General features: G+C 52.4%; 2 protein-coding genes across 19 annotated transcripts in view; both read right to left on the reverse strand.

The window, feature by feature from the left end:
• Window positions 1–10,757, reverse strand: part of TCEA3 (transcription elongation factor A3) — a 51,781-nt gene extending 41,024 nt beyond the window's left edge. For 3 of the 7 annotated variants that reach the window (XM_086328064.1, XM_086328054.1, XM_086328113.1), the window contains exons 1-5: window positions 10,567–10,757; window positions 8,730–8,792; window positions 4,012–4,074; window positions 3,142–3,247; window positions 2,548–2,692 (exon numbers count right to left, since the gene is read on the reverse strand). In XM_086328064.1, coding sequence (XP_086184190.1) covers window positions 2,548–2,692; window positions 3,142–3,247; window positions 4,012–4,074; window positions 8,730–8,792; window positions 10,567–10,635 — 446 coding nt within the window. In that variant the 5' untranslated portion in view covers window positions 10,636–10,757. The remainder of the gene's footprint in view (window positions 1–2,547; window positions 2,693–3,141; window positions 3,248–4,011; window positions 4,075–8,729; window positions 8,793–10,566) is intronic. The other 4 variants (XM_086328084.1, XM_086328075.1, XM_086328104.1 and 1 more) reach the window with 2 other exon arrangements.
• A 4,135-nt stretch (window positions 10,758–14,892) lies between these two features.
• The window catches only part of ASAP3 (ArfGAP with SH3 domain, ankyrin repeat and PH domain 3), a 50,299-nt gene continuing 46,093 nt past the window's right edge, over window positions 14,893–19,098 (reverse strand). For 7 of the 12 annotated variants that reach the window (XR_015137378.1, XR_015137372.1, XR_015137368.1 and 4 more), the window contains 3 exons: window positions 18,270–18,495; window positions 17,636–17,725; window positions 14,893–16,278 (listed from right to left, as the gene is read on the reverse strand). Coding sequence is in view for 6 of the 12 variants with exons in the window: in XM_086327889.1 (XP_086184015.1) it covers window positions 17,638–17,725; window positions 18,270–18,495 (314 nt within the window). In the remaining 6 variants the exon portion in view is untranslated. The remainder of the gene's footprint in view (window positions 16,279–17,635; window positions 17,726–18,269; window positions 18,496–19,098) is intronic. The other 5 variants (XR_015137381.1, XM_086327900.1, XM_086327918.1 and 2 more) reach the window with 2 other exon arrangements.

The raw sequence follows: 19,098 nt of genomic DNA on the forward strand, positions 1-19,098 counted from the left end.
CAATGCTCAGTAAATGCTCACTCCATGCTAGGCATGGGGGATCACAGGATCCCTGGAGGCCAGCTTTTTAATCCCTTTGGGAAAACCAAACACACCATGTGAAACATTAAATGCCAATGACCATTCCTCCAAGTGGGATATGACTGCAAAATTAGCAGAATGAAAGGAATAGAACATTCAGAAGATTCCAAGCTGACAAGTACTGCATCTTAAAAAGCGGGCTACAGAATTGATGGTAACTATAAAAAACAGAGAAAAACATATACCAAAGTATTCGCAGTGATTATTTTTGGGTGGTGGGAATGTGATTTTTTCATACTTTTTAAATATTTTCCATGATTTCTACAACAGATTTATTTATTTATCCTTGGCCACACGGGTCTTCGCTGCTGGGGAAGGGCTTTCTCTGGTCGAGGTGGGCAGGCTCTACGCTCCAGTGGCAGCGTGCAGGCTTCTCACTGTGGGGGCTTCTCTCGCTGCGGAGCACAAGCTCTCCGGCACAAGGGCTTCTGTAGTTGCAACACACGTGCTCTATAGTTGTAGCCCATGTGCTCAGTAGCTGTGGGTTGTGGGTTCTAGAGCTCAGACTCAGTACTTGTGGTGCACAGGCTTAGTTGCCCTGAGGCAGACAGAATCTTAGTACCCGGACCAGGGATCGAACCCAAGTCCTCTGCATTGCAAGGCAGATTCTCAACCACTGGGCCACCAGGGAAGTCCCAGAATTACAGTACTTTCAAAAATTAAACAAGGGTGATAAAAATATGTTACAGGGTTTCCCTGGTAGTCCACTGGTTAAGAATCCACCTGCCAATACGGGGGACATGGGTTCGATCCCCGGCCCCGGAAGATTGGGACCAGAGCAACTAAGCCTGTGTGCCACAGCTACTGAGCCTGCACCCTAGAGCCTGAGAGCTGCAACTACTGAAGCCCCTGTGCCTAGAGCCTGGGCTCCACAGCAAGAGAAGTCACCGTAGTGAGAAGCCCAAGCACCGTAACTAGAGAGCTGCCCCCACATGCTGCAAGGAGAGAAAGCCCACGTACCGCAATAGACCCAGCGTAGCCGAAAATAAATTAATTAAATGAATACAATTTTTAAAAGTTTAAAATGTTGGTAGATCACAAGTCATACTGACTGTACCTAGTACCATCGGTTTCTAATCAGTGTCATCTAGTCTCAGTCCCTTATCTATTAAATGACCTCCTTCCGAAGGAGTTAAGTGATCTGACTAGCCATGTAGGGAACAGGTAGGACCTACTAATACGTCCATGAAGGCTTTTATCTACCATCGTGGATAAGGCCATTTGCGTTGATCAGCAAGTCATGCTCTGGGACCTCTCTGGTGGTCCAGTGGCTAAGACTCTGTGCTCCCAATGCAGGGGCCTTGGGTTCAAATCCTGGCCAGGGAACTAGATCCCACATGCTGCAATGAAGACACGGCACAGCTAAATAAATATTTTTTAAAAGTCATGCATTTTTGGAGACCCTGGCTGGGGTGGGCAAGGGGGAACAGACACAGAGTTGAGACCTCAGCAGACGTCTGAGGGTCTGACAAAGATGGGGCTCCCACTCTGTTACATAATGGCTGTGTGACCCTGAGAAAGGCCCTGCTCCCCAGTCTTCAGCTTCCTTATTGCTGAAGGCGATTTTAACTAAAAAGCCAGCAAAATACGCCTTCTCTGTGGACAAGTAAGTTCCCAGCCCCATTCACCTGGAACCCTGACGAAGGTGGACCGTCAAGCTGTATCCCTAAGTGACACTGAGTCTAGAGCAAAGGAGCCCTGATTGGTAAACTGTGTCTAGACGGGAAAGGACTATGAAAGAACTATCAACGATTTACGGAAAAACCGCAGCTTGGGGCTACCCCGAGTGCTGTGAATCTTGTAACTGGTCATTGCCCTTGCTAGAATCCTGGAGACCTGGTTTATGGGACTTATCAACTGCAGTATGTGGAGCGAGTTCCCGCCCTCGGTGGTCTCATTCTTTGCACCTGGGAATGTCATCCAGGTGGGCAGGAGAACAGCTCTGGACACAGCCTGGTCCCTATGACAAGGGTCCCCAACCTCCAGGATCTAAGGACTGATGACCTGAGGTGCAGCTGATGTAACAGTAATGGAAATTAAAGTGTACGATAAGTGTAACGTGCTTGCATCATCCGGAAAGCATCCTCCTCTCCCCTCCTGCCACCCCACCACCCATGGGAAAACTGTCTTCCATGACACTGGCCCCTGGTGCCAACAAAGGTTGGGGACCACTGCCCTGTGAGAAGTCTTGGTGATGAGGAACACCGCGGTGATGAGAAGCTGCCCTGCTGGCACGCTGCATCTCCTGTCCCTGCATCCTTCAAGGTGAAGCCCCGCCAGGGACGGCCTATTTGAGTCTCGTGAGTCAGTCTGGCGGGGCCAAGAAGGCCCCCAGAGGGGGCACTGTAGAGGGAAATACAATACCCACCTCCTGGTGTGCGAAGACGAAAAGACGTTATACAAACAGGAGCGCTGTCAGAGGACGTGTTGCGCGTCAGCCCCCTTCTCCCATCCCAGAACGAGTACCTGTCTTTGGGTTCTTCCACCCGTTTTTCCCTTGGTGGAGAAAGACTTGTCTCTGGCTTCCAATCCGAACAGTCAAGCCCTTTTTCCTTCTTCTTGGCTTTTACTCTTTCCTCTCCTTTTTCTCCTTTGGGGGTTGCTGGGGAATCTAAAAACAGAATCATGACATTGTTCCTCAACTCACTCTGTCTCAGCCAAACCCAAGACTTTGGGGGAGAAAGGAGCGAAGGGCAGGGACGCGGGCAGCCTCACCCCTCTCCCAACAAATGCGCGTTTACACACGAATGCACATACAGTGTGCACACGTGGGTGCAAGCTCAAGCTCACGCATGGGGACAGAAAGACATCTCCGCACACCGATGTGTATGTACAGATGTGTACACACACATGAAACACACAGAAATACACACGTAGGGACACAGACATGAAAACTCGCCCATCATTAAAACTACCCCACATTTGTGGAGTAGACAAACCCTGGCACTCCCACTGGGGGTCGTAGCTGAGTCATTCAACAGCCATACTCTGGGTACCTGCTATAAGCCAGCACCCAGGTGCGGGGAGAAACACTCGGCCCCGGGGACCCGGCCCCCTCACCCAGCAGCTGCTTCCAGTTCCTGATGAGGACTTTGGCCAAGGCCACCACCTCCTTGTTGGAGCAGTGCTTGCGGACCCCGTTCACGGCGACTCCAATCCTGGTGGTCTGCAAAGGGAGAAGGTCAGGAGCCAGCCTGGGAATCAGGACACACTGGACTGGCTGTCCTGGTTGGCAAGACCTGCTCCAGGGCACCCATCCCCTTGCCCTGGCCCAGGCTCCCCAGGGCTTCACCCTGGAACTGTGGCTGAGGTTATCACCCTGACTTTATAATGGACCTGCTGCCCTGAGTGAGGTCGGTGCCCAAGGCCCGGCCCCCCGCCTGCAGGGGTAACTGAAGCTTTGAAGTAAAGCTGGGGTGGCAGCGCTGGGGGCCACAGGCCTGGCTGGTGCCCAGGACTCTTCCCTGTTCTCTGCCCTCTGGTGTCCTGGAGTTCAAATTTTAGCCTAAGACACAACTCTGGCTACTTTACAGCTTGGGTATGTGCTAGCTTTTCAGGGCCAAGAGCTTCTGGCAGAGTTTTGGAGGCCACATGGAAAATGCAAAAACAGGGGAGGCTTTCACCTTTCCCCGAGACACTGGCCTCCTGGATCCCAGAAACCTCGGGTCTTAGGAACTTGGGGGTTCAAAGAAAGCAGGTCAGTCTTGTCCCCAGATCCAGAGGGCCCCGAGAGCTTAGAAAGCTTCCGTTGCCATCTGCAGGCTTCTGTTCCCACACCTAGAGTACCTCAAGACCCCCCCTGCTGCCTTCCCTTCAGAAATCCCTCCAAGACCCCCTCCTGGGAGGGTCCCCCATGAAGGTCTTTCCTTCCTGCACAAGGTCGCCCACCTGCCGCCGGCACTGCCCCAGGGGCTGCCCATCGCCACCCACCTGGAGCAGCTGGATGGACATCTGCCAGCTGCCGAGCTTCTTCAGGAGGTCCAGGGCCCCTTCCTGTGGGAGGCCACAAGGTCAGGGCTGAAGCCCGGGGGGGTCTGCCCAGGCCCCTCTCTGACCATTGCGCAGTCTTGGTGGGAGGGAGAGCGGCAGGAGGTAAGGAAGGCGGCTATTCCAGTGACAGATGCAGGCAGGCAAGCAGTCAGAGGAGAGGTGAGGAAGAGGAGGAGCAGAGAAGGGCCAGCTTCTGCCCCAAACCAGCTCTCTGACTTCACTTCCCGCCACGCATCTGGGTTCCAGCCCGTCTGAGCAGGGTCCAGCCCTACCCACTCACCCTGACCCCCTGACCCCCTCATTCTGCTGTCCTTCCACTGGGAATGCTCTCCCCTTCCCCATCTCTTCCTCTGAAGTTAATTACCTCATGCTTTACTGCTTCTGCTTTTATGTCTGTATCTGCCTCCCTTCACTTCCCAACCGTGACCTTCTGTAGGTTGAGGACTGCAGCTTTTATTTTATTTTTTAAAAACAGCTTTGTTGGGGTATAATTGGCATACAATAAACCACACATATTGTAAGCTACAATTTGGTGAGTTTTGACATAATGTGTACATCCATGAAGCTATCGCCACAATCAAGATAAGAGCATAGTCAGGGAGTTCCCTGGTGGTCAGGGGTTAGGACTCTGCGCTTCTACTGCAGGGGACATGGGTTCAATTCCTGTTTGGAGAAATAAGATCCTGCCAGCTGTACAGCGCAGCCCAAACAAACAGCATCCCTGACATTTTCCTGGCACCCCTTGGTAATCTACCCCTCTCTGCACCCCCAACCCCAGGCACCACTAGTCTACTTTCTTGCATTTTTAAGGATTTCACAGAATGTGACTGTAATGGACTTTTTGGCTGGCTTCTTCGCTTGGTGTTACCATGCTGAGGTTCCGTGCACACTGCTGCGCAGAGCCACAGCTCCTTTTTGTTACTGGGCTGTTTGCCGCTGTGGGCAGAGGCCACAGTTTGTCGGCCCATTCACCTGTGAATGGCACCGTTCGGTAGTTTCCGATTTGGGCCTGCTGCAAATAAGGCGGCTGGGAGCATTCGAGTTTTTCTGAAGATATGTACTTTCTTTTCTCTTGGGTAGAGAGGACTGTGTAATCTCTGAGACCTCTGAGTTCAGCACACAGCCCAGTGCTCCCTGAGTGAATGGATAAAGCAGAAAGCAGAGGCGGGAAGGGGAAGAGGGAGGAGAAGACAAGAGACGCAGCTGTGAAACCCCGTTGGTTGCCAGGCCCTGAACCGCCCCCGTCCTCTTTCAGTCTTCTCTGTCTTGCCACCCACTTCCTAGAAGCCAGCCCCAGCCTCCTGTCCTGATCAGGTCCCTGGGAAGCACCAGCTGACCGTGTCCTGTGCGTCCTGTGCCCTGGCCCCACTGTGCAGTGCCAGCTGCCAACCCTACCCTACCCGGCTTCCTGGGCCACATCCCCCCACTGCCCTCTGTCAGCCCTCAGTCTCCCTTAGAACTTGGGTTCATAGTATGTTTCAGAGGAATGACTTGCGGATGTGTGTGCGTGTGAACTTGTGGGCATATAACTCTGTGTGTACTACTAATTAAACGTTTATTATCTGCTGGGCATGGTGCTAAATATTTTACATGCATGATCTCCTCTGACTCTCGAAATGATTCTATGAGATTGGTCCTAAAACTATTCTCATTTTTAAAGAATCAAGATCCCATTTTCACAGGAGAGAAATCCAAGAAACAGCAGTGAATTTTCTCAGTGTTATAAGGAACTGAGCGAGGATTCAAACCATTTGGGTTTGACCCACTATACAACCGTGCAAGCAGGTATGGACCTAGGTCTGGCGAGACGTCTGCAGTCATGAAATATCAACATGGGTAAGTGCAGTGGCATGTTGGTGAATGTTTAACAGCAGGTTCTCAAAGGAAAAAAGTGATTTGTAGTGTTTGTCAATTTCCGTGGCGTCAATATTCTCCCTACAGCAATGTCAAGCTAGAGCATGCTGTCCCTGAATTGGAGACACTGGGAAGAAATGAGTGATACAGACCATATTGATATGCTGTGCTGTACTTAGTCTCTCAGTCGTGTCTGACTTTTTGTGACCCCATGGACTGTAGCCCACCAGGCTCCTCTGTCCACGGGGATTCTCCAGGCAAGAATACTGGAGTGGGTTGCCACGCCCTCCTTTAAAAAGGGATCTTCCCAACCCAGGGATCGAACCCAGGTCTTCTGCATTGCATGTGGATTCTTTACCATCTGAGCCACCAGGGAAGCCCAAGAATACTGGAGTGGGTACCCTATCCCTTCTCCAGGGGATCTTCCCAACCCAGGGGAAAGACCCAACTGGGGTCTCCTGCATTGCAGGCTGATTCTTTACTAGCTGAGCTACCAGGGAAGCCCCATATTGATACAATACAGTATAATAAATAGCCTCCAGACCATAGATGACAGAAAAAAGTAATAAAATAATAAGGAAGTGATGACTCTTGCCAACATCCGCTGGATCATCGAAGAAGCAAGAGAGTTCCAGAAAAACATCTATTTCTGCTTTATTGGCTATGCCAAAGCCTTTGACTGTGTGGATCACAATAAACTGTGGAAATTCTGAAAGAGATGGGAATACTAGACCACCTGATCTGCCTCTTGAGAAATCTATATGCAGCTCAGGAAGCAACAGTTAGATCTGGACATGGAACAACAGACTGGTTCCAAATAGGAAAAGGAGTACGTCAAGGCTGTATATTGTCACCCTGCTTATTTAACTTCTATGCAGAGTACATCATGAGAAACGCTGGACTGGAAGAAACACAAGCTGGAATCAAGATTGCCAGGAGAAATATCAATAACCTCAGATATGCAGATGACACCACCCTTATGGCAGAAAGTGAAGAGGAACTCAAAAGCCTCTTGATGAAAGGGAAAGTGGAGAGTGAAAAAGTTGGCTTAAAGCTCAACATTCAGAAAACGAAGATCATGGCATTCAGTCCCATCACTTCATGGGAAATAGATGGGGAAACAGTGGAAACAGTGGCAGACTTTATTTTGGGGGGCTCCAAAATCACTGCAGATGGTGACTGCAGCCATGAAATTAAAAGACGCTTACTCCTTGGAAGGAAAGTTATGATCAACCTAGATAGCATACTCAAAAGCAGAAACATTACTCTGCCAACAAAGGTCTGTCAAGTCAAGGCTATGGTTTTTCCTGTGGTCATGTATGGATGTGAGAGTTGGACTGTGAAGAAGGCTGAGTGCTGAAGAATTGATGCTTTTGAACTGTGATGTTGGAGAAGACTCTTGAGAGTCCCTTGGACTGCAAGGAGATCCAACCAGTCCATTCTGAAGGAGATCAGCCCTGGGATTTCTTTGGAAGGAATGATGCTAAAGCTGAAACTCCCTTACTGTGGCCACCTCATGCAAAGAGTTGACTCATTGGAAAAGACTCTGATGCTGGGAGGGATTGGGGGCAGGAGGAGAAGGGGACGACAGAGGATGAGATGGCTGGATGGCATCACTGACTCGATGGACGTGAGTCTCAGTGAGTTGGTGATGGACAGGGAGGTCTGGTGTGCTGCGATTCATGGGGTCGCAAAGAGTCGGACATGACTGAGCGACTGAACTGAACTGAACTGATGACTCTGGAGTATTTATGACATTCGTTTTTAACATAATTTAATTGTAAGCATATAGTTTAATGTTAAAAACGATTGCTGTATTTAACAACAATGCTGAAAGTTCAACAACCAGCATTAAACCAGTCCCAGCTCACCACTGGGTGTGTGCCTGTGTAGGTCACACTGCATATATAACTCGTTCATGTCGGAGAACAGCCGTGCGCGCCGGCTGTACTGGACTCACAATGCCGTGGGCAAATGTTGCCAGGCACGTCTTTTGGCATGCACGTACGGGACGTGCAGCCAGCAGAGTCTCCAGCTCAGGTGGGGAGCTGCTGTGTGTATGCCGCTCAGAGGACTGGGCTGATGGAAAAGGTCGTTCAGGTTTTTCCAAAAAAGCTGTCATGGAAGCCCGCACGAACTTTTTGGCCAACCCAATATAATGTGTCTATTTGTCTTTGTGGGATGACGTCTATGTCGCAACCCGTCTGGACACGTAAGTGCAGCTGTTTGCTACGTTTATAGCTTTGCACGTCGGGGCACAGCTTATGGTGCACACGCACACGTTTAAACATGTGTACAGTTGTCTTCGTGTCTTTTTCTGAAAATATAATGGTCAGTGTGTCGGTCGTGTCAGGGTCAGTAAGCACATCTGTCGTGCAGTTATTTATGTTCACAGCTGCTCATTTAACCATACGGTGTGTAGCTGCATGTAGCTATGTCTGTGTGTGATCGTGCGGCATTTTGCTGTATGTCTGAGGCTGGTACAGAAGATATGCGCTTACAGCATCTGACAAAAGCCCTAAGTTGCTGGGACTTCAGTAATTGGCAGTAAATCCCGGGCCTGAGCTGCAACGTGGAAGATCCGTCTTCTTACAGGAAGTGTGTCCTCCCCCTAACCACCACTGGGCGGGCCCACTTTGGCTCCCAGAGCAGGCCCCACCTTTCTAGGTTACATGCCCAGAGCTCTGTGCCCACCCAGATGCTGCCAAGAACCCAGGCGCAGACGTGGCTGCAGACCGGCTCTGTGTTCCAGGGACCCTGTGGCCAGACTTGCATCTTTCCTGGAGAGAGCTCTGGGTACTTACACAGGACTCCTTGCCAAAGGACACTATTTCTTCTTCCCATTTCACAGAAGAAGAAATCCAGGGCTAGAGAGAGAAAGCAGAGTGGTGGGTCTAGAGCCATAAAAGGAGTGAGGGGAGGCCAGGGCAGGTCCCTTCCTCCTCAGCCACTCTGCCTTGTCTCAGGTCTCCTAAGCTTCCCACTCCTGCTCTCTCACCAAGAGGCCTAGAATCTCCTGGCCGAAGTTGGGGGTCAGCAACCGGCAGGGCTGGGACAACTTGTCTGATTGAGGTGGAATCTGGTTCAAGAGACCCAGGCTGGGGTTTGCCTCGCCCAGCTGAGTCCCATGACCTGAGGCTCAGTTTCACTGACTTTGGAGCATCCTGGAATGGAGACTCCTTAAAATCTGCAGGTTTCTGCATTTCCTCTGGCTGAGCAAAAGCACGTGTCACTCTCTGAGCCTTCCCAAGTGCCAGCCCAGATCATCCTAAGGGTTTCACATCTCTTCCACCTTCACCATCACCAGCAGAGACAAAAAAAATCCATTGACAATCCTTCCCAGGGGGTAGGTCATCTCATCTCACCGATGAAGAAACTGAGGCTCTGGTCTTCAGATGGACACCAACTCAATACTGCCCATGTCTTACTTGAGGGCTCCCTGTCACCCCATGGGTCCAGCAATCCCTCCCTTGTCCCTGCTCTAAAGGCACCCTTAGGGTCCAGCCCTTTCCTGAGCTTCTAGGATTACAGAGTGTGTTGGATATTCAAGTCCTGCTTCCACATGTGCCCCTGGATGGCAGAAGGAAGAGGGTTCTGGGACAGGGTCGAAAGGGAGGGGGGACTGCCTGCCAGGCTACCCTCCCAGGCTACCCTCCCCTCTCACCCCACTCTGGGTGAGTACCAGCCCTCCCTATTCCAAGGCCAAGTTTGCTTGGCTAGGAATCCAGCGGCAGCCAACTTGAGGCAAAGATCACGGAAGGATCAAATATTAACTTCAAGCCAGGCACTGAGCGCTCAGGGATCCGCAGGTAGGGCTCCCAGTCCTGATTCTTCTCAACCTCCCGGCTCCGCTGTCCCCGCCGCCGCCGCCGCCGCCGCCCCCGCCCCCAGCCCTGGCCGCCAGCCGGTCCCCGTTTCCCCCTCCCGGCGGGCCCCGTGGGCGCAGCGGCTGCCCGACACCTGTTAGGCCCCCGCCCGGGGCCCGGGCCCCACCCCGCGGCCAAGGAAAGCGAGAGTGGCCAACAGCTCCTGGAGCCTCTAGCCGTGCGGTTGCGGGAACCCAGGCCCTTGGCTCTTTTTGGGTCAGCTCCACTCCCGGGGTGCGGGGGTACACACTGCTCAGCACCCCTCATCAGCTCAAGTTTCTTCCCACTTCTCGGGTCACCCAGGAGTTCTTTCCACCCTTATCTCCGGGTCTCCCGTTCCGCGGTCGCCAAAGCTCCCCCCGGGCTTTTGCACACGCAGAGTCCAGGGGTTCCGAAAGTCCTTTTCCAGCTCCTGTCTCCCATTCTTTCCCGGGCCCCGCACGACCTACCCGAGGGCCCCCAACCCTGCAGGTCCAGACGGACGTGCACAAGAAGCCTTCGGGTCTTCGGGGGCTAGCTCGGTGCTCCCACAACACCCCCCCCCACCTCACCCCCGGCGCCCTGGGGCCACGCACACGCCCACCCTGAGATGCCAGTCTTCCCCCCCGGGGCGCGGATCCCAGCCCCAGCCGCGCCTCCCTCGGGTCCCCGAGTCCCGCGCGCGCCTCCCGGGCGCCGGGCCAGCACGCGCCCCCGGGACTCCTCGGGGCTCGCACGCCCCGAGCCTGCCCCGGAGTGGGGAGCGGGGGTTGCAGCCCGAACTCTGCAGCCTCACCGTCTTCTTCCTGGCCACCATCTTCTCCAGCTTCTTGGCGATCCTTAGCAGCTCCTCTTCCTGGCCCATGTTGGCCCACGACGCCCGGCGGGGGTAGGGGCGCAGGGGCCGCAGCCGGGCTGCGGGGGGTGCCGGAGGCGTAAAAAGGCAGAGGGCGCGCCAGCCGCTCGGGCCCCAAACACACCCGACACACACGCCCGGCGGGGGCGGGGCTCCCCCCACCCCTCGGCCGCGGGCCTCCCGACGTGGGGGAGGGGCGGCGTGCACTAAATATAGACTTCAAGGACTCGCCCGGGCAAAGATTGCCCGCTCCCGCCAGCCCGGCCTCCCCGGGAGAGGGACAAGCCTGCGAGAGCCCGGCCGGTCCTGGAGGGGCGGGGTGGGGGGCCTGGAGCGGAAGGAAGATTCGGGAAGGAGGGCGCTCCGGCGAGTGGGGGCGGCCGTCGAGGCGAGGAGGGCTCCTCTCTGCAACCTTTGCAGCTCAAACCCGGCGCACCTACTTTGCGCCGATGCCCAGGTGGAGGCAATTTGGTATACTCGAATCCCCTTATTTTTGCACGATCGTGAAATCCAGTTCTGTCCCATCTCCGTGCTCACTCATTGGCGCACACGGCCTGCGCACATACGCGTGTATCCAGGCCCACCGTGGCCTTCAGTTTTGTTTGTTAAAGCGAGGTTTTGCATTTCTGGTCCCACGACTGCACTCTAGTGAGGGTGAGGGCTTGGGAGATCCCTAAGTGCGCCCGACTTTGAGAACTTTGGATCCAGATGCATGAGTGCCCTTCAGGATCTGCACGCTGCCTCCCCAAGGAGATTGGGTCTGGAAACAAAATTGTGCCCCCACAGCTGTGCACACGTCTGTGTTCCTGCGGAAGGACCCTTCCAGTGCCCCTAGCTGACCCACATCCCTTCCTAAAGGAGTGAGTTTAATTGATAGAAAATGATCTTTGCGTGTGTGCTGTGTGTGTGTGTGTGAGGGTGTTTATGGGCCTGGAGGGGAATCAGGGAAAATGGTTCACAGTGTGTGGGGTGTGGGAAGTTGTAGCTGGGGGTGTTCAAGGGAAATCTCCAGACTTTCCTGAAAGAACCTCAGAGAATGGATGACTGAGTGGACTCATCTGGCTTCTGATGACAAACTGAAATTAAAATACATGATCACAGTTCAGGCATATGGAGTCGGGTGGCCATTGAGGATCTGGTATCAGACACATCTCTGCACCATTCAACACTTGAACTTTCAGGACTTGCCTGGCAGTCCAGTAGTTCAGACTCTGCTTCCACTGTAGGGCACATGGGTTCGATCCTTGGTTGGGGAACTAAAATCTCGTATGCCATGTACTGTGCGGCCAAATAGAAAAAAAAAAAAAAGATTAAACAAAACCCTTAAGCTCTCTTTGAGCTGTACCAGCTCCAAGAACATCACCAGAGTGCTCAGAACAATACCTGCCGGCTGCAAACCTTTTTGTCTCAAGGTCTCCCCTTGTAATTATGCAACCACTTTGGATCGCAACCAGTCTTTACTTCACAAGCACCTTTACTTCTGGCCAGCTGCAATTGTAATTCCTGATAAATAGCTCATGTAACTGACTATAACTTTGCCATTTTCTCCTTTATACGCCTGCCCCATTTTGAAGTCCTGCAGAACACAGTTCATGCACTTCTTCAGGACTACAGAGCTACTAAAACCCAAATAAAAAAACTTCTTTCCCAATCAATCAGGTCTCCATTTCTAAAATTGGGCTAAAACTTCTAACTGCTGCTGTGTGACCTGGGACCAAGGTAGGAAGGGGTGGGTTTTTCATTCATTCAACAGATACACACTGAATGTCCAAGCAACGAACAAAATAGATCTAGTCCCAGCAAGCTTGAGGCAGTATCTGGGTAAGAAAAACCTTAAAACAAATGTGGACACCATCACTTCTGTGTTATCACAACTAGGGTGAGGGTCAGGAAGTAGAGGATACTTTACAGATATATCTGAGGGGTTTTATACCATGTGGCATGTCATGTTCTCTGAAGAAATGACGTTTAAACTTTGGGCGGATGTACTCAGTGGGAGTTGGTGGGTCGGAGGAGGAGAGTTTTGAAATAAGAGAAGAGGGACTTCCCTGGTGGTCCGGTGGCTAAGACTCTGTGCTCCCAATGTAGGGCGTCCAGGTTCGATCTCTGGTCAGGGAGCTAGATCCCACATGCCACAAGTAAAAAAATCCCCCATGGTGAAATGAAGATCAAAGATCCTGAGTGCCACCACTAAGACCCAACTCTTTGTGACTCCATGGACTGTAGCCCACCAGGCTCCTCTGTCCATGGAATTCTCCAGGCAAGAATACTGGACCCAGCACAGCCAAATAGATAAATACTAAAGAAAAAAGAGAGAGAGAGAACAAGAAACATTCATTCATACGTGTATTTACTGAGCGCCTACTAGGTGCCATGCACGTTTAGCCTTGAACATCCCGAGAGGTACAAATCAATTCTGCTGGAATTCCAAATGTGCAAAACTTATGGAAGGGAGAGTGTTTGGCCTGTCAGGGTTAAAGGAACTGAGAAACTGCTGTGGCCACAGCACAGAGGTGAGAGGTGTGTGCAGAGGGGGAGCGGCCTGATCATAAAAAGCACTATGAGCCACTTTCAGGGTTTATCAACCCAAGCATGTCCCTCTGGGTTGAAGAGACAGCTGTCTGCAATTACTTACGACTGGTCTTTTTAAAAAAGCAGATTTGAGTTTTCTCAAATCTCCACCCAACTCCCACTGTGAATTAACTGACATCAAAAGAAGCCAAGACCTTCATCAGGGCTTGAATGGACGCTAAGAAAACATCAAGTCCTACCCTTTCTTTGTACAGATGGGAAGATTGAGACCCAGTGAGGACTACGATTGCACTGCTTAACCGTTACCAGTTAGTACCCACTACCTCCCCTCTGCCTACCCATCCACCGTGGAGGTCAGGTCAGTTCAGTTCACTCAGTTGTGTCTTGGCGACCCCATGGACTGACCCCAAGGCCTCCCTGTCCATCACCAACTCCCAGAGTTTACTCAAACTCATGTCCATTGAGTCAATGATGCCAGCCAAGCATCTTGTCCTCTGTCATCCCCTTCTCCTCCTGCCTTCAACCTTTCCCAGCATCAGTCTTTTCAAATGAGTCAGTTCTTTGCATCAGGTTCCTAAACACATCTCTGACAGCTTCCTGCATCTGACTGAAGGCTTCAGAGCAGCCAGGAAGTTGAGAATTAAGAACTGACACTCCTAGAAAGGACCCCTGAACCAGTGAGAGACTAGAGTTGGGGGTAAATACACCAGTCCTTCAGTCTCCATGGGACAACTTGAAGGCATGTTCTAATTAATACAATCTGTCAGAAGTTCCCTTCTTTTCTCACGGTGGTAACTCATTAACACACCCTTTACTACTTTTTTCCTTCTTTTTAAAAATATGTGTTTATTTAGGGGACTTCCCTGGTGGTCCGGTGGCTAAAACTCTGTGTTCCCAATGCAGGGGGCCAGGGTTTGATCCCTGATCAGGGAACTCAATCCCACATGCCACAACTAAGACCCAAGGCAGCCAAATAAATAGGTAAATGTATTTGAAATATTTCTTTCTTTAGCTACACCGTGTCGTAGTTGCAGCATGTGGGATCTTCGTTGGGGCGCGCAGGCTTCTCTGGAGTCTCTTCTCTCTAGTTGCACGTGGGCTCTGGAGCACACGGGCTCAGGAGTTGTAGCGTGCATGCCTAGTTGCCCTGCAGCACGTGGCATCTTAGCTCCCCGACCAGGGTGGAATCCGCATCCCCTGCCTTGGATGGCAGATTCTTGACCACCGGCCCATCAGGGAAGTTCCTCCTTCGCTGTTTTTTGACTTTCTGTTTCCCTGCTCCCTCGTTGTGCTTCCTAGGACGATCTCACAAATAAACTACCCTCTCCAATCCTTGTCTCAGGGGAGATGAAGTCGAAGCAGGGACTGAAGCAGAGCTACACTGCAGGTCTCCAGACTCCCAGGCCAGTGCTCTCCCTCACACCGTGTTTTCCCAGCCTCAGCACTATTAACATTTTGGAAATTCATTATTTTGATGGGCTGGCCTGTGAACTGAAGGATGTTAAGCAGCAGCCCTGAACGCTAGCCACTAGATGCCAGCATCACCTTCCAGTCGGGAACAGTAAAAGATTTCTCTGCCTTGCCATATGGCCTTGGGGGGAGAATCACTCTGGTCACCATCTACTGCTCTGCACCAGGCTGTCCCTTTTCCAAGTCTAGAGCAAGAATTCCAAGCCCTAAGAATCTCTCCCCTTCCCTATGGCTCTTGAGAGCACATAAATGATACCACTGAAATTTACTCCAAAAAATCCTTTATTAGAGATGAGTGAAATAATAACAGATCTGAGATGAATAAAACCAGTCACTGGGGGCTCTGAAGACAACCCTGCTCCTGTGGGATCACAGACTGGCCGGGTCTCCAGGGTAAACAGCCCAGCCTCCCTGGCCAGGCTGCTGTGTTGGCCACTGGCATCTTCCAGCTGCCCTCGCTCATCCCGGTCCACCCTGCCAGGGCCCAGTGCCCAGCGCCCACAGAACTGATGTGTTAGAGACTGATGATGGTGTAGGTGTATCTGTTTTCCAGTATGGGCCTGAAAGCGATGGTGGGATTTCTGATGCTAGGAAGCAGAACCTTTAAGTCTCCACCCTCCATTTCTATCACTCTCCTTTCTCCTTTCTTGGCCCTTTGCTTCCCCCAAGACTGGAAGGCTCCTGAGCTGACTGAGAGAAACAGGAGAGAAACGATGATAATCATCCTAGACCACGCCTTTCCTTCTGGCTAAATCAAGGAGAGTAGGCAAATCGGGGGTGAGCCCTACCCTACCTCCTGGCTGGGGATCTAGCAGAGGTCCACAGCAAGGCTGTGCTGTCCCTCAGAAGGAGTGATATTTAGAATATTTATTTAACAGCCAGTACAGCATGGGCATTGACCAACCAGGATGGATGCAGGCGGCAGACAACTGGAATACCATTCGGGTGTAAGCCAGCTGATTGTCAGTCTGCCCCTGAGCCCAGAAGCATCCTCTGGAATGGCCCTGCCCATTCCCAAGCCTAACTCTTGGGACCAGCTGCTGGGAAAGGGACCTCAGCTGCAGGACCTGTATCTTATTCCTGTGGCCTCTGCAGTGCCTGGCTCAGGAATGGACAAAGAGCCAGAACTCAGTCAAAGAATACTAGGCTAATGAATGACTGAGAAGACAGTCCCTAGTCTGGCAGAATCCCTGGCCTATAGAATGATGAATGTGAGCTAAAGTCCCCCAGACTGATGGAAGAAACACAGTCCTGCTCTGATGAAAGATTTAGGGTTCTGCAGCTGGAGCTAAGTCAGGAGCACTAGGGTCCAGACAATAGGGTTCCCTTGCCCCTGGCAGGTATGAGATAGAGGAAAACAAACCACCGTCGGCCCTAACACAGAGGGCCCAGTGTTCCTGGCAGGGGCAGGGGCTCACGGCAAGGAGGAAGGCCAGCCACAGAGGCACAAGGGACAGAAAGAGCAAGACCCCAGGGCATGAGCACCTCAGCTCCTGTCTGGTGAACTGAAGTCCTAGCTCTTAATGCTGGGCTTCAGCACAAGGGTGGTTCAGGCATGCAAGGGCCAGCAAGGAGCCAGTCCTGCAAAAGCTGCACAGAGCTCGGCAGGAGAACCCCAGTCCTCGAGCCGTCTCCTTCAGGGAAGCCGACCTGGGGAGGAAAGGATGAAAATTGGTATCTTCTAAGCACTGGGAAGGGCAACCCACTCCAGTATTCTTGCCCGGAGAATCCCACAGACAGAGGAGCCTGGCAGGCTACAGTCCATAGAGTCACAAAGAGTCAGACACGACTGAAGTGACTTGGCACGCACACAAGCACTTATTATATCCCAGCTGTTTATCTCACTCAGTTTCAAACAGTTCTGTTGTAGGTAAATGAAATTATCATGAATGAAATACCCAATTTTAGAGAATGAAACTGAGGCTTGAAGAAGTGAAACACCACTTCTCCAAGACCTCCACACACCAAAGCAGGTCCTTATTCTCACATCTCAACAACGAGCATCAAGCGGGTAATGGACGATGGTGGCCATAGACACACATTCGTGACTGGTGCCTGCCTTTGGTGGACTGAGGATGACGATTCCCCAGAGAGACCCAGTTCCTCCCATCCCTTACTCTCAACACAGACAACTGATGCCATCCCTGGTGAATCCCCAGGGGAACCAGGAACAGAGGTGGCTTCCTTCTTGGCATGCTTGCCTCTGTCCTCTGCCCACCCCAAGGCTCCTCATCTAAAGATGTATGATTGTTCGAGACTCTAATTCAGCAGGGAGAAGCTGGATTAGGGATGACAGCTCTTGCCGTGCTATCACGGCAAGAAGATGATAGCACATCCCTGAATGCCTAGAAGTTTCAGCAGATTCCAGGAGACTCCTGTGCAAGGGGAGAGTCCGGCAAACCAAGGGCTGGTACCATAATCCTACCCTAATCCTAATCCTAATCAGCCACCTAATTAGCCACCCTAATCCTACCTCGTCTGCAGGGAAGCAGCACCCCTTCTCAGTGATCAGGCTGGCTGACACTGCTTTGCTTATCCTCCCCAGGGGAGCAGCCAGAACTTGGGCCTCGCCACCTCTGCCGCCTCTCAAGGCCACCGCTCTCCCCAGCTGCACCCATCAAGGGCTGCAGCAGGGAGGAGGACCATGAGGAAAGGGACTGGCCAGACGAAGGCTGCCCCCCAGTGCTGGAGAGAGATCTCCTGCCCGAATACACTCACTCTTGACCAACTCTGCCTCCCAAGCACCCTGTTGTGCATGCATGCCTGCTCAGTCGCTCAGTCGTGTCCAACTCTCTGCAACCCCATGAACTGTAGTCCACCAGGCTCCTCTGTCCCTGGGATTCTCCAGGCAAGAATATTGGAGTGGGTTGCCATTTCCTACTCCCAGGAATCTTTCCAACCCAGGGACTGAACCCATGTCTCCTGCATTGGCAGGTGAATTCTTTGGCACTTCGTCACTTGGGAAGCCCAGGCACCCTGTCACCATCCTGCAAACCGCATGTCCTACCATCACGTTCCTTCCGGGTACAGGCTGCCGGGCTGAGCAACACTCTTCCAGGCTCCGCCTCCTCGCCGATAGGAGCGCGTGCTCTCGGAGCTGGAAGACAGGGAAAGGCTAACGTGACCCCCGTGCCCAGAGAGCCCCTTGAAGTTGGGGGAAAAGGCTCAGGGAGAGAGCGAGGCTGGGGGCTTGGGATGGCTGGGTAGACAGTCCATGAGGCCCCCAGGCTGAGTCCATCACAGGCCTCAGAGGCCTGGAACTGACCTCCACACTGGAAATTTCCTCATGTCTATTCCCCAAACTCCAAACTGAAAGGGTCTGCAAGGAAGGCAAGACTGAATCCTGGGTTGGAGGTGGGGACAGAGTGAAGACCCCACTGTGAAACCCCAGAACAAGTACACAGGTGGGACAAGGCCTTCGCTCTTCCAGCCTGAGCCCCAGACTCAGGAGCAGATGTGTGAAGGGGGAAAAGGTCCAGTCGCCCTCCACTTAAGGTCTAGCATTTCCACATCGTTCATGGGCCTCAGAGCTGGGAGGCATCTCAGGCTTCAGGCAGGCACCCTTTAGAGGTGGGGAAGTAAATGAAGGCTCAGAGAGGTCTGGAGACTTGGCTACGTTGCATAGCCGGGCTTTCACCAACCTGAACCTCACTGGGGGATACATCTCTGCAGGGGAGATTCCAGATGTCAGGCTGGGGCGGGAGGGGCCTGGGGGCTCGCAGGGGCCCTCTTCAGAGCTGGGTAGGGTTTCATTGGGACCCCCAGGTTCCACAGGGCTTGTGAGGCTGGAGGAGGAGGAGGCTGGGCTGCTCAGGTTCTCAGAGGCCCCAAGGGACTCTGAGCTCAGGCTGGGAATTTCAGAACGATCTGAAATCAGAAGTGATAAAGCCTGTCTTCATCACTTATGCAAAGGAACTTTTGACCTTGGGGACCTATCATGGTTCTCTCCCAATTCCCCACCCCGCCACCTACCTCTCCGGCACTTAACTCTTCCCCATCACGCTTCAGTCTCATGGCTCACACTGTTCACTGTTTTGCTTCTGCTCACACCCTCTCCTCAATCTGGACTCTCCTGCTCATCCTTCAGGCTCAGCTCTGATGCTGCCCCCTCCAAGAAGCCTTCCTAACCCCCACACCAATCCTAACAGGGTCAGCTCCCTTCCTGAGTTCCCAGAACAAGCTTGTTCATTCATTCAACCAAGAGTTCTTGACAACAGCCAGGCACTGTGCTAGGTGCTGGAGAAATAGTCAGCAAAGCTTGCTTCTTTCCTTTTGGGATTTATGTCCTATGTCACACTATGCCTTATATTATAATGAGCTGCTGCTGCTGCTGCTGCTAAGTCGCTTCAGTCGTATCCGACTCTGTGCGACCCCAGAGACGGCAGCCCACCAGGCTCCCCTGTCCCTGGGATTCTCCAGGCAAGAACACTGGAGTGGGTTTGCCATTGCCTTCTCCAATGCATGAAAGTG

This window comes from Bos grunniens, chromosome 2 (assembly GCF_055505025.1).
Source record: "Bos grunniens cultivar Pamir isolate PY7600 chromosome 2, Bosgru_T2T1.0, whole genome shotgun sequence".
Lineage (NCBI taxonomy): Eukaryota > Metazoa > Chordata > Mammalia > Artiodactyla > Bovidae > Bos > Bos grunniens.